Source organism: Cupressus sempervirens, chromosome 4, assembly GCF_028749045.1.
Source record: "Cupressus sempervirens isolate cs-2001-9-10 chromosome 4, ASM2874904v1, whole genome shotgun sequence".
In the NCBI taxonomy this organism is placed as follows: domain Eukaryota; kingdom Viridiplantae; phylum Streptophyta; class Pinopsida; order Cupressales; family Cupressaceae; genus Cupressus; species Cupressus sempervirens.
In genome coordinates, this window is record NC_143121.1 from 716188586 (window position 1) to 716202985 (window position 14400).

At 34.9% G+C, this 14400-nt stretch overlaps 1 protein-coding gene across 2 annotated transcripts in view; it reads left to right on the forward strand.

The window, feature by feature from the left end:
* LOC149563277 (ubiquitin family protein) overlaps nucleotides 1-14132 on the forward strand; it is a 34515-nt gene extending 20383 nt beyond the window's left edge. The window contains exons 3-7 of one of the 2 annotated variants that reach the window (XM_089826627.1): nucleotides 47-129; nucleotides 294-372; nucleotides 486-595; nucleotides 720-784; nucleotides 13811-14132. In XM_089826627.1, the coding sequence (XP_089682753.1) occupies nucleotides 47-129; nucleotides 294-372; nucleotides 486-595; nucleotides 720-784; nucleotides 13811-13910 (437 nt within the window). In that variant the 3' untranslated portion in view covers nucleotides 13911-14132. The remainder of the gene's footprint in view (nucleotides 1-46; nucleotides 130-293; nucleotides 373-485; nucleotides 596-719; nucleotides 785-13810) is intronic. The other variant, XM_089826628.1, reaches the window with a different exon arrangement.
* Nucleotides 14133-14400: the final 268 nt, after the last annotated feature.

Below are 14400 nucleotides of genomic sequence, written 5' to 3' on the forward strand. Positions count from 1 at the left end.
TGCAAACTTGCTTAATATCATTTAATTTGTGGGTATGACTGTTTAGCAGACACATTACTTGCATTTGTTGCACCAAAACCACCTGCAAAACATGTACAAGTGATAGGAGAAGATGATGAAGATGAGTTGGTGAGCTTTATTTATTATTATTTTAAATATATTTATTGATCAAATTAATTAACAGCAATAGCTTGGAATAGATGTTGTCATAATGTCTTTTTTTAACTCAAATATGGTAGTGTTTAGGCTCTGAGCATGTGCTAACAGATTATAGTTTTTCCATGGAAGTCCAGCATTTTGAAATTCCAGAAAATGCAGCTCAGTGGAAAAAGAACCTTTTGTTTGTTTTGTGCAATAAGTTGAGAGTACCGGGTAATTTTATGGTCTTCTGTAATCCCAAGTTCCAACAACTATGTGTTGTAATTTATGTTTGACACATGAGAATGCTAACTGATCATTTATTTTACAATTTCTTTGGTCAATAGATATCCTATTGGTGACAATTTTCTCCATTAGTCTCAAGACATTGGGAATGGTTTTCCTCTGGTTTATAATGGCACCTATAGCATACAGATGGGATTTAGGGCCTCTATACGTAAGTTTCTACCAATAATACTTTTAGAGGCAAATTAAAATTCTGTTATGAATCTTTTGGGTTATTCTTCCATAAATACATCTTTGATTTATCATAACTATTAAGCGTCTTTTTGGCATGTCAGATTCTCACTACAGCATTTTGTATGATGTTTTTCAATCTTGGGCAGAGGCAGCAAGGGGATGCCAGGTATTCTGTAATAATTTTTCTTAATTTCCTATTAGCTGATAAGCTGCTCCTTATTATGCAGTTAACACAAAACAAATGTTATTGCATGCCTTAAGATGTAACACCTCATAAGATGCAAACAATTTTATTCTGTCAGAAATGAATTTAAAAGCTAATGAAAGTCACGTGTTAGAATCCCTTTGTAAGATGGTAAGTTTTAATCTATAGAATTTTAGAGGCTACTTCAGTGGTAGTTTTCTGAATTGCATGTCTTTGTTGATCCTGTCTTCAAGAATGTATTAAATACTCAATAACATGTAGGCTGATAGTTTGGCCAATTTTTTTTAATTGATGTATTCTAAAGAGTGACCATCTTTTAGACTAAGTCTATTTTGTTTTCTGTTGTTAGTATTAACTTCATTCTCTTGTCAGGCCTTTTGCTTTTGCCATTTTCTAAATTCTTCTCTCTCTGTCATGTTGCATTTAGTATCATTCCCATGCTTATATTGTTGTGAACATTATGATTAGTTGGGCTGAAATAATATCTACTTGTTCTCTATCATATTCGCATACTGATACGATGCCACTGTTATATAAAAGGACAATATTAAAATCCTGGGTTATTTGGTAAAGAGACCATGGGCTTATTGCGTACATGTTGCTGCTATTGTTGTACTGTCATTTTTTGTTGTGCTTTTTAAATGACACGTGATTAAGGCATATGATTGTTCAATGCATATAGGTATATGCGTATCAGTATGTGCCTTTTTTGGATGCATATTTGTTCCATAAATGTGACTTTCCAATGCATTTAAACTGTCAGGAATATGCAACATCTGTCCAATTATTAACTCAGGAATCTAGAAAAGAAAATAAACCTTAAACATCTTGAATTGTGAGGCGAGGTGTTGGTAGTTTACTCATAATTTGATGTAGTGAGTTCAATTGATGATATATATAATATCCTCACTTTTTAAACTCACCAAATCATTTGATTTGTTTCTTGAATGCTCCTGTATGTTTTGTAAGCTTTAATTTCTTGTATATTTTGATCCTGCATTTCTGTTGTAACAGTGTCTATTTCTGGATCTTATTTGACCTGACAATCTTTGTTAATCTATTCTCAATGGTGACCACATGTTTCTCTATGACCTCCTGGAGGTATTAGATATCTACTCCCTTTTTTTTCACTCTTCATTGGTTTTGGCTATGGAATCAGTGAACGTTCTCCTCAAGACCATGATACATTGTGCCTTAAAGATTGTGCAATAATAATTTTATTTTGCCTTCCCAATATTTGTATTCAGAAGATAATAGGGATGCTTCCTTGCAAATATCTTATCCTCTTTGGCTCTTACCTTCAGTTTATTTGGCCAGTTTAGTTTCTTTCATGTCCTAGCTTCGGAGAAAATTAATTTAATTGTCAAAGGCATGAGCATAAAATTGCTAAAAAATATGTGACACTCTTTGAGCTCTACCTTTGGTGTAGTTTCTTGTGCCTCCTAGCCTGAGGGAAAATCACTTTAATCTAGAACGCCCCAAGCCAACCATTAATGACATTAACCAAGTGAACCAATTTTTTATTTTTAAAGAACATCAACAAGAAAACAAGCCCAAGACAAGGCACCGAACATGCACAATGAGTGCTGTGTCAGGGGCAATAGACATACCAAACATCGTCACCATTGCTTTGAGCAAGGTAGCACAAATAGAAGACTTAACTGTGCCTTGTGACAAGTCACCAAGGTAGGGATAAAAAACAAGGCATGGAAGAGAGGCAGGATCACAAAAACTCTTGGAATACATGTTCTCTATAGTCCATCCTCTAAAAACCATTGGGATATGGCAACCAAGAAAGTCCAAAACTGCCTTCAGCTAAATTCTTCGTGACAAGTCATTAGACTTCCCACAAGTCTGAATACTTACATATGGCATTGAGTTTGCCTCAAGTCCAATCTCTTAAACAATGCAAAAAATGCATCGAATTTGCATCAAGTCTGTGCCCTTATATTTGGTATCAACCTTGTCCCAAGTTTGGGACCTAAAATTGGTTATTGGGAAAGTCCATTATCTAAAACTGGGCAATGGGCTTGCTTTTGGTACCTAAAAATTGCTATTAGACAAGCTCCAAGTTTGGTACCTTAAATGGGCTATCTGACTTGGCCCAATTTCAATATCTAAAATAGGGTACTAGACTATTGCCGCAAGCTCAATGCCAAAGAGTATCACACTTGCCAATAGCTTGATGCCCAAGACAATGTAGAGAATGCTAAGGCATAATAGAACAATAGAAACACAATTTCGATTTATATAGCACAAGTAATGAGAATTTCACTAAGTTCATTTCTTCTCAAGATTAATAAAGATAAGAAAAGCAACCCTGGTTTCAGAGTCCCAACAATTTCAATACATCAGTGGCTTATTAGGGGTTAGGGAACTTCGACTCTAATGAGGAATTATCATATAAAGGCATTCTAACTTATTTACCTAAAACAAAATCATGCATTGAGTTCATTCCTTCACAGAAATGGCAATGACATTAAAAGGCACATAATTCATTCTGAACGACATCACTTAAGTGGTTGTTTACATCGCTTCGGCATAGGTCTTACATAAAGTTATACATACGGAAGAGGACTAAAATGTCATGAATATAGATGTTACAGCTTGATACATTAACATACAATAACAAAGATATGAGGCCTTCTTCCATTCTATGCATGATCCCATTTCTTTCCAATGAGACTGTTCGCAGTAGTGGTTCTAGGCCACCCAACCACATAATACCCATAGGTCCACCCCATTGTTCTTGTTAAGAAATATGGATCTGTGATAGAGGTCTGTTTCGTATCAAAATTACGCACAGATTAGTAATCTGAAAATTACTGAACGAAATACTCTAATGATTATACAGTTCTGTGACTATATAATTTCTAATATATATCTATGACTTAGAATCTCACAGAGAGTGTAATCTGAATACTGTAATGCAGATTTAACAAGATCGATCTGAATAAGTATTAATGCAACTGCAGATGCGGAGAGGGCCCGATCACTCGTACTGATATGTTGTTTCTGGGACTGATATTTTCCCAGTGATGACCGATAGAGAACAAATATTACTTGGAACAGTCACACCCCGGCCACGTAGAGTCATGACCCTGCGTGGAGGTGACCCACGATTATCATAACATAGTTCCTTAACAAACTAAACACATCTGATACAATAACCTGGGCAGACATCACTAGCCATGATAGTATAAACATGAGCCAATGTTTATGAATGATGTCGATGCTTATTATAAGCATGATCGCTGGGTATTAACAACACTGATTAGAGTGTTAGTGAGATTTAAGATTAGAATTATTTCACATTAAACAGTCAGATACAATACTATATATATATACATGTATGTATGTTAGTGAATATATCTCTGAATATTAATCAGATATTTCAACATCTGACTGATGCTATATCTTCAACACTCCCTCTTAGCGAGGAACACTAGCATCAACATCATGATGCCCACCAACAAATATATTATTATATATCCTACAAGGATATGAATTATCTGATCTCCAGCGCACTTCGAGACAACAGGACATCAACTTAATGTAGTCTTCATCATGAATAGTAACCAGTTTGTCATGATCTCAGGGACAACAACTTAATGGAGTCTCCATTATGACAAGTAGCATGATCTCCGACACACTCCGGGACATCAACTTAATGTAGTCTATCATGATATGTTCGTTATCATGATCTATTCCGGGACAACAATTTAATGTAGTCTATCATGATAATAGAACAAGAACACAAGAACAACAAATGTATTATCATGATTTCCGACACAACAACTTAATGTAGTCTATCATGATACGTTCGTTATCATGATCTCCAGGACAACTTAATGTAGTCTATCATGATAACAGGTCAAGCCTAAGATTGTCATCTTTCATGACATAATCCACATATGCAACATAGTAACTCTTTTAACATTTAAAATATAAACGGATTTACATTAAATTTAAACATTATCGAGGCTCAATCTTAGGAATTACAATTACATTTTAGTCATACCGAGTTTACCTCTAAAGTACTCCACTTTTAATTTTGCGAGAGGTTTGGTAAATATGTTGATAGTTTGCTCTTCAGTGCTAATGTACACCAAGTTGATGACATTTCTATCTACCATATCTCTGATGTTATGGTAGGGAATTTCTATGTGCTTTAATCTGTTATGAAAGACTAGATTAATTGATAGTTTAATGCAACTTTAATTATCATAGTGTATAACTGTGGAATTGAAGGACTTCCCAAACAGTCCAACCAATAACTTTCTTAACCACATTGCTTCTTGAGCTCCCATAGAGGCAGCTATGTTTTCAGCTTCAATGAAACTTTGAGCAAATGCAAATTGTTTTATGTTAAACCAAGATATCATGGCAGATCCAAGACTGAAACATCTTGTAATGCTTTTATGATCGATAGAACTGTTGGCCTAGTTTGAATTTGAATACCCTTGAAGTTGTATTTCAACATGGTCATATCCGAGACCAAGTCCAATGATTTCACGTAAGTATCTCAGACAGTTGAGGTAGATTTTCTTAGGTTCACACATGAATTGACTTAATGCATTTGTTGCATAACATATGTCAGGACGAGCGTTCAGCAAATACATTAATGATTCAATTATTTGTCTATAGTGTGTGGGATTTGTAGGTTCATATTTAGATGCATCACTTCTAAGTTTGAGAAGACTTGTCACCAGTGGTGTAGATAAGGGTTTACAATTCATCATTCCAAATATCTTTAAAATGTCAATAGTATATTTTCCTTGCTTTAGGAAAATATAGTTCTCCTTTTGCCATACTTCTAGACCCAAAAAATAGTGTAGAAGACCCAGATCTTTCATATCAAATTTAGACACTATTTACATTTTATAATAAGATGATCTTCCCCTGTTATTAGCAAGTCATCAACATAAAGAACAAGTATTAACATGTCACCATCTGATACTTTGAAGTATATATTTGGATGTACTTTATTTTTTGAGCATCCTAGTTTGGTAAGGTAGCTGTCTATCCTTTCATACCATGCCTTAGGAGCTTGTTTAAGGCCGTAGAGCTTTCTTTAGTTTACACACATGGGAGTTCTTGTCATGGGTGACAAAGCCTTCTGGTTGATCTAGATATACTTCTTCATCAATAACACTATTTAGAAAAGCGGTCTTTTATCCTTTGAATGTTGTAATGGCAATTATGGTTCTTGCTAAGGTATATCGAGTAACAAGGGTGAATATTTCTTCATAATCAGTTCTAGCCCCTTGAGAGAACCCTTTGGCAACAAATCCGGCTTTGTGTTTTTCAATACTACCATCTGGTGCATGTTTGATTTTGAATAGCCATTTAGAGGAGACCACTCATTTATCCTCAGGTCTAGGTACAATATACCAAACATTAATTTTCAATATGTATTGATATTCTTCAATCATAGCATCTTCACAGTCTTGGCATGTTAAAGCCTCTTGAACACTTGATGGTTCAAATTTGATGAGCTTGGTTATAAGTGCAACATAGCAAGAGTGACTTCTTGTTTTCTTACTTTCTCTAAAGATTTCTTCAGGGGCTACCTTATTTTCTTCAATCATTTTCCTTGCCCAAAGTGTTCTCTTCTTATTGTTTGGGATTTTAGCATGTTCAGGATTAGATGATATGGGTTCATGATCTTCTGAACAATTCTCCCTCTAAATCTCAACAATATGGTTTTCATCTAATTCTATAGTTGACTCATCATTTGGTTCTTCAATATTTTTAGAAAGTGTATATGCAACATCTTCAAATTCAACATCTCTGCTAATTTCGATAGTTCTTTGTCCTGGAATGTATACTCTGTAGGTTTTAGAGGATTCACTATTACTAACAAATGCGCCTCTTGAGGGTTCTAGTTTGGACCTTTTCTCTTTAGGAACATGAATATATAGTTATATACGACATCCAATTTTTTTTAGGTGACTTAAGTTTGGTTTGTTCCCTTTGAAGACTTCTTTAGGAGTTATATTGTCTAAAATTGAATGAGGGCATTTTGAATGTATACTGCTATATTTGAGGCTTCAACCCAGAATGATGTGTGAAGGTTTTGGTTGTACATCATAGCTTTAATTGCTTCAATAATAGCTCTGTTTTTCCTTTTTGCTACTTCATTTTGTTGCGGATTATAAGGTACTGTAGACTCCCTTTTAATCTTGACAGAATTGCAAAATTCTTTGAAATTTTCAGAAATGTATTCTCAGAGTTTTGGTTTTCTTTTCAGATTGATTTTCAACTAATGCTTTAAACTCTTTAAATTTCAATAGTATTTCATTTGATTCTTTATTTAGAAAATAAATCCAGGTTTTTTTGGAATAGTCATCAACAAAAAATACATAGTACAAGAATCCCTTTAATGAGGGTACTAACATTAGGCCACACAAATTAGTATGAATTAGTTCTAGTACAACTTTTGATTTATGTTCACTATGTGAAAAAGATCCTTTGGAGTTCCTTCCTAAGACACATCCTTTGTAGGTTCCAATATATTCAAATTTTAGATTTGGTAATTCGGTCATGATTTTATCTATAGAGGGTAGGGCACGAAAATGGAGGTGTCCTAACCTCTTATGCCAAATTTTGTTAGTTTTGGAAACTTCATGATTTAGTGCTTGGTTTTGAGCATTGCAAAGTTTATATAAACTTCCATCTCTAAATCCTATAGTGATTGCATTTTTAATGTTAGAATTTTTAGGCCAAGATAGAACTTTATCTTCCTGAAAGGTGGTACGATATCCTTGGTCTGCTAGGCTAGAAATGGAGACCAAATTTCTTTTGATGCCTAGTACAAATATAACATCTTTCAATTGAAGGGTAACTCCAATTTTTAATTGTATTGAATAGGTTTCATTATTTTTCACTGGATAGGTAGAGTTATCCCCTATTGTGACTTCTTCAATTGAGTGTCCTTCAAAAGTTTTGAAATGGTCTCTAGATCCAGTTATGTGTCGAGATGCTCCACTATCAATTATCCAAGTATTCTTGTTTCTGTTTAGCTCACTTGATAAGGCTAAGAAGAATAGTGAATTTACAGCATCCTCAACTTCAGCTATTGAGGCTTGAGATTTCTTCCTTTTAGGGTAGTACCTGTGAGTGTTTCCAAACTTATCACACTTGTAGCATTGTATTTTTGACAAATCTTTTTTCTTGTAGGTTTGATTATTCTTCCCTCTTTTCTGTTTGAAATTTCTTTTCTTTCCCTTATTGCTTGTATGTATGACTATTATTTCTCTCTCTTTATTTGGACTGATCCCTCTCGTAATTAATCTTGATTCTTACTAAGTGCAGTCATTCTTAAGTTGATGAAACATAGGTAGTATAGGCCATGCACCGATTCCTTAAATAAAGGATTCCCAAGAAGTTGGCAAACCTTTAAGTGCTATCAAGGATAATTCCTGGTTAACTATATTATTTCCAATAGTTGAAAGTTAATCTTTTAATTTCGAAATTCTGGTGAAATATGATGTAATTGTTTCTCCTTTATTCATTTTAATATAGAGAAGTTGCTGGTTTAAGGTGAGCAGCCTGCTTGTATTATTGATTTTATAAGTGTTTTGAATAGTCATAAACATTTCATGGGCTGTTTTCAATTTTGATATATTTGGTAGTATATGATCTTCTACCGCATCTATAATAACTTTCATTGCCTTATTGTTATTTCCTTTCCATATGGTTTTATCTGTTTCATTTTCTGGCATGGTTTTGTTTTCTTCCACATATGATTTTAGTTTAAGTTCTCGAAGAATGATCATTATTCAAATTCTCCACGATACAAAATTTGATGCGCCTTCAAGTCTGACACCATTCACCATGATTGCACTTTTGAATGGGTTTTATGCAAGTTTGAATTTTTAAAGGTAATTTCACTGTCTTTTTGATCTCTATCAAGTATCAACAAGGCTCTGATACCATGTGAAGGAATATGGATCTGTGATAGAGGTCCGTTTCTTTTCAATATTACTTATAGATCAGTAATCTGAAAATTACTGAATGAAATACTCTAATGATTATACGGTTCTGCAACTATATAATTACTAATATATATCTATGACTTAGAATCTCACAGAGAGTGTAATCTGAATACTGTAATGCAGATTTAACAAGATTGATATTGAATAAGTTTTAATGCAACTGCAGATGTGGAGAGGGCCAATTGTTGGTATTGATATGTTGTTTTTGGGATTGATATTTTCCTAGCAATGACTGATAGAGAATAAATATTACTTGGAACATTCACACCCCACGTAGGGGTGTGACTCTACATGGCTTGGCCATGTAGGATCATGACCCTATGTGGAGGTGACCCATGATTATCATAACATAGTTCCTTAACAAACTAAACACACCTGATACAATAACCTGGATGGACATCATTAGCCACAATAGTATAAAGTTATAAACATGAGCCAAGGTTTATGAATGATATCGATGCTTATCATAAGCATGATCGTTGGGTATTAACAACACTTAATAGAGTGTTAGTGAGATATAAGATTATAATCATTTCACATTAAACAGTCAGATATGTGTGTGTGTGTGTATCTGAATTGTAATCAGATATTTCAACATCCGACTGTTGCTATATCTTAAACAGTACTAGGAAATTGTTACATGGGCAAACAAATTAGTAACACCAAATAAGGGACTAATGCTCAGATACACACATATTATACATTGAGCATACAAAATAGACACGGGCATATAAACAACCAAGGTCCCATCCACTCACATAAATGGCTAGAGATAAACCTCACGTTGAGTACACATCCAATAAGATTAAGGGTTCCAAAGTTAAGATAGGGAGTGCCATCTGACTAAGTGGGGATTGGGTATGTAATCCACTCTCCATGTGAGGAATCCCAATTGACAATATCCAACACATTCTAAGTGCGATGTCTTACATTCATACTGAGTCACTTCAAGTCCCCTACATATGATGTAGCATTAACATCTTGGTCATTTTTAGTTTCAAAATAAAGTTTTGTTATCTCTTGATTATAAATTTCTGCCCATTCTATCCTTGATTCTCTTATAACCTCTGCAAATGACAAAAACCTCTTCTTGCTCTTCACACCTCAAATCTTAATTTCCATATGCCAAACTACTATTCGAGCATGTCATGAAAAGAGGTGCAACAATAGATGATAAGTTATTCAAACATAAACCCAATAGGTTTTATACATAAACATACAACATACACGTCTGGACCCGCATGAACACACTCTGTAAGCGGGCTATCCAACATAGTTTGACTGTCCTTAAAGAACATGATGCTCGAACATGACACATTGATGTAGTACAAGGTAGGAGAATCCCCAAAGGAGATATCTTAGCCCCCAACAATAACCACCCAGCAGAATATAAACAATAACACAAAGATTTAGATCCAAAACAACACCAATTCTCATAGTAGAATCATAAAATTTTCATTCAACATGCCTGGCTGTAAGGCCTTCCAGGTTACAACCAAATACATCAGCAATTACAAGAATAGTTCTGCAAGACCTTGCAAGAACCAACTCCTAGCTAGTCCATATCCACAATCTGGTAGAAAACCCCAAGAAGAATCTAAACTTGTGCTCGCAAATCACCCAGCAACCTTCTTGTTTCCCAAGCCCACACATAGCTACTAGCTCTAAACTTCGCCCTTCTCAGCTACTCCATCTTCCCCATGGTGAATGATTATGATTCCAAACTATACAAGACTCTACTTACACTTAAACCAAGCCACAAGTCGGCCTAGCAAGTTACATTAAATAAACCCTCAAGCCACAAGCTGGCTTGCAACAGACATTAAACACCTGAAATAACTAAATACTTAGGATAGACCTCAAGTTTACAATGCATAAACAATTTCATATGACAACATAAGAGTATGTGCCCTTAGGCATAGATCCACGTGCCATCCAACGATCCAAATCCAAGAGCTCACACGCCAACTACCTCTGATCGAAGCTCGCAAAAACAATCTCTAGGTCTGCCTAGAAAATCAGGAACACACGACTAGCAGTCACCAAAACAGCTCTAACTCCAAGATGGTAACTCCAAACTCTGCGCATTTAGGACAAGGTTCCCAAATGTGCCTCAAACATATCCTCAATTGCGCAAAGCATAACTAAACAAATCCCAGCTCAATGCCCCTGCATACAGGATTGCTGACTACCCTAGGATGCTCCCGCAATATCACAAGTAATTAAAATTCTAGTAACCATCTGGATACCTTGACAATGAAGAATATATTGATAATCTGACAGCACCCATGACATACACCATTGACATCAATGACAACACAATGTTCATTGAGTAGCTCTATTTTCACGCTTTCCATTTCTTTGTTATGATGTTTGAATGCTTACTTATGACTATCCCATCTTTCTAAGGTTATAATATTAAATGAATGTTGTTTGAGAGCATCCGACCCAATTAATCTTTCAGTGTGTATTCTAACAAAACCCTAAACATTTTCAGGGTATGATAGTATTAAGGTTTTAGCAACAAAAAATCTAACCCTAACCCTAAACACATCTTTTAGCATTATAAAGCTAGGTTTATGGTGTATTTACTAATAAAAAAGCCTCATGTTAATTCCAAAACCCTAATAAGCTTTACGATTTGGTGTTAGGGTTAGCCTGCTTGTAACACAAAATAAATATAGATAAATTACTTAAAGAGTAATGCATTTTCCACAGTCAATAATGTTACACAGTTTAATCCAGAAGTTTAAAGTTTAAACAAATCTAAAGATATTACTGTTCATAGTGAAAAACTTGTGCAGCCAAAAGAATAACATTTAAATCAGGAGACAATCTTGCAATTTATCTTGAAAAAGCTGTTTGTGATTTATGTCAGAAATCACAAGTTTTTCAATGAAAATACCATTTTCTTGCCTGAATCGCAGTAAGGAATGATTTTTTGACATCATTTGCTATTACGATTCAAACCATCTTTCACTGTATAGCTGATGTCTAAAAGACATCTTCTGTATAGATAAATCATAAATTCCAGATGTAATGTCTCTGTAGAAAGTAATGTCATATTTTGGATTTAAGTTGAAGCATGTCATGTTGGGTATTCAAAGAGTTTCACAAGCACTTTGAAGTGAATTTTTTAAATTTTTTGTGGTATTTGATGCCTGTGTATTTTAAGTCATCTCAAGATAACTTTTGGGAGTAATCATTTACACTAATGCTGTTTTTTCTCATGTCTCGATAATAATTAAAACTACAAGTGAATCCATTTAGCAGACAAATACCTTTAAGTATTTATTTGTACTGATGAGGGAGAGTCAATTCAACTCAAACACCTTTAACCATTTGTTAACAGTGGGGAGGAAGGGTGAATGCAAGAATTACTTAAGAAAAGATTTGAAATCACAAAAAACCTGATAAATGACTCCCAAAAATACATATATTGCTGTTTATAGTGAAAAAAAAATTGCCCAGCCAAGGAAAAAATGTGATGAAATGAGGAGATATGATCTTGACAATTTCTCTTTAAAAGTTATTTGTGATCACTGACTACAGAAATCATGAGTTTTGGGGTGGGGCTGGAGGAGGTAATCATTTTCTTGCTGGATTTCCATTAAATGTGATTTCTACATACTATTTTCTTCTATAACTCCAACCTTATTTTGTTGTAATTTCAATGTGAAAAGCATCTTTCCTAGAGATCAGTCACAGGTTCCAGATTTAATGCCTTAATAGAAAGTCATTCCAAGATAAATTGGAGTAATCTTTATAATAGGAGATTTTTCCTCATGTATGTTTGCAATGATGACAAGTCAAGGGTACCCATTTAGCACATGAGCACTTAAAATAATTTGTTAGTGTGGAGTAGGAAGGGTGATTGCAATCTACCATTTTAAGATCTGAACAGGTCTTGATTATTTAATCTTGACAGACAGTAACATCCAGTGGCTGAAAATATCACTGTATAGTATATACATTAGAGAAAAGCTCAGGGAACACAAGTGTGGGCTTGGGTCCTTAATTTGGTCACACTAAATCTTTATTTCTATTTGCCCCTATAGGGATCCATATGGGTGGAGTTAGGTTCATGCATTTCCATGCATTCCGCCTCTACATCCAAGTGTCTCTGAGGCTACTAAAGGTGCCTAAGAGCCAGTTGGAATGGACTTTGGGCTTTCAATGTGGAAATCATCGTTTCCCACTTATTGCATTTTGGGTAAATGTGAAGGGTAACATTAGGGCAAGGCTTCTGGAGAACATCTAGGTTGACTTAGGTCCTTATGGTTATAACTTAAACTCTTACCTCAAGTGTCCCCATGATTACTTGCTCTTGACCTAAATCCTTTATGCAGACTTTAAATTTCTGTCAACAATGCAAAATTTCTAATGTGTGAGTCGCATATAATTTCTTTCCACCTTTATAAGTTTTGAGGGCCTGCATTATATCATACCTAAACTTTGGGGATCTGTGCAATTGTGCCTTGCATACTCCAGCACTTGCAGCCTTGTGTAACAACAGAATAGTTCAATGGTCCATCAGAGTTCTATGTCTAGATCTTCTTCTTTCCTTTTAGACTGCGGGAATTGGGTGTAGCAACACCCCCCAAAAAAACTGCAGTACGTAAACTCTTAAGCACAACCAGTGACAACGGCGCGACACATCCTCCAGTGCCACATGTACTAGGGGAGACTTGACCTCGTGACCTTGTGCTTTACTATAGGAAGCTCTTGCCAATCGAGCCAGTCTCCCAGTCCAAAATATAGATCTTCTTTCAGTGGTACAGAATTTTGATAATTATCAAGACCTGTTTTTTCTGCCTGTGATGTTTGCTCTTTTTCTAATGGCTGGTTGCTCCAACAATTTTTAATCATCTGACAAAATTGGCAACAAATAATACAGACGTTCATATAATTGTTCAAATTTATAGGTATTGTCTTGGTCTTTCCGCCCCAAGGACTCATCTTTTAACCCTGTATGGTTCTCTTGCAGTGCATATTCCATCTTCAATGATGATTTCAGGGAGTTACCGGGGACATTGAATGCAGAACGTTTGGACAGAGATATAAGGGCTGGACAGTTTGTAGGTTGACTACGATTGAAGTTGATCATGTAATATTCTATCGTACAGACTCCATGGTTTGATGGTGTTTATAATAGTCAGGCTTGTATAACCATAAAAAAATGCCATTAGCTTTTAAATTTTGAAGTAACCAGTATAATATACAGTGATTTAGTATAAAAATAAGAGTCCAGTGAATTCTCAATCCAATGGATATTTTTACATCACATTATGAATTCAAATTTTACAGCATACTGGGTTCATAGATTGCTTGCAAAACAATTGCAACGGTGAAGTTTCTTTCGGTGTTTCTCTACTCAACTATTAACAGTATATGAATTCTTTCAATAGTAATCTGTTGGCAGCCAAGTTTCATTGTACATGAAAACAGGTAAGGTTTTTGAAATGGAAATGCCATCAAGAACAGAAGCTAACTCTAGAAACAGAAAACCACAGAACAAACATAAAAGTAAAATTCAAATCACTCCTAAATCAGTTACCACACATGAAATACAAAATT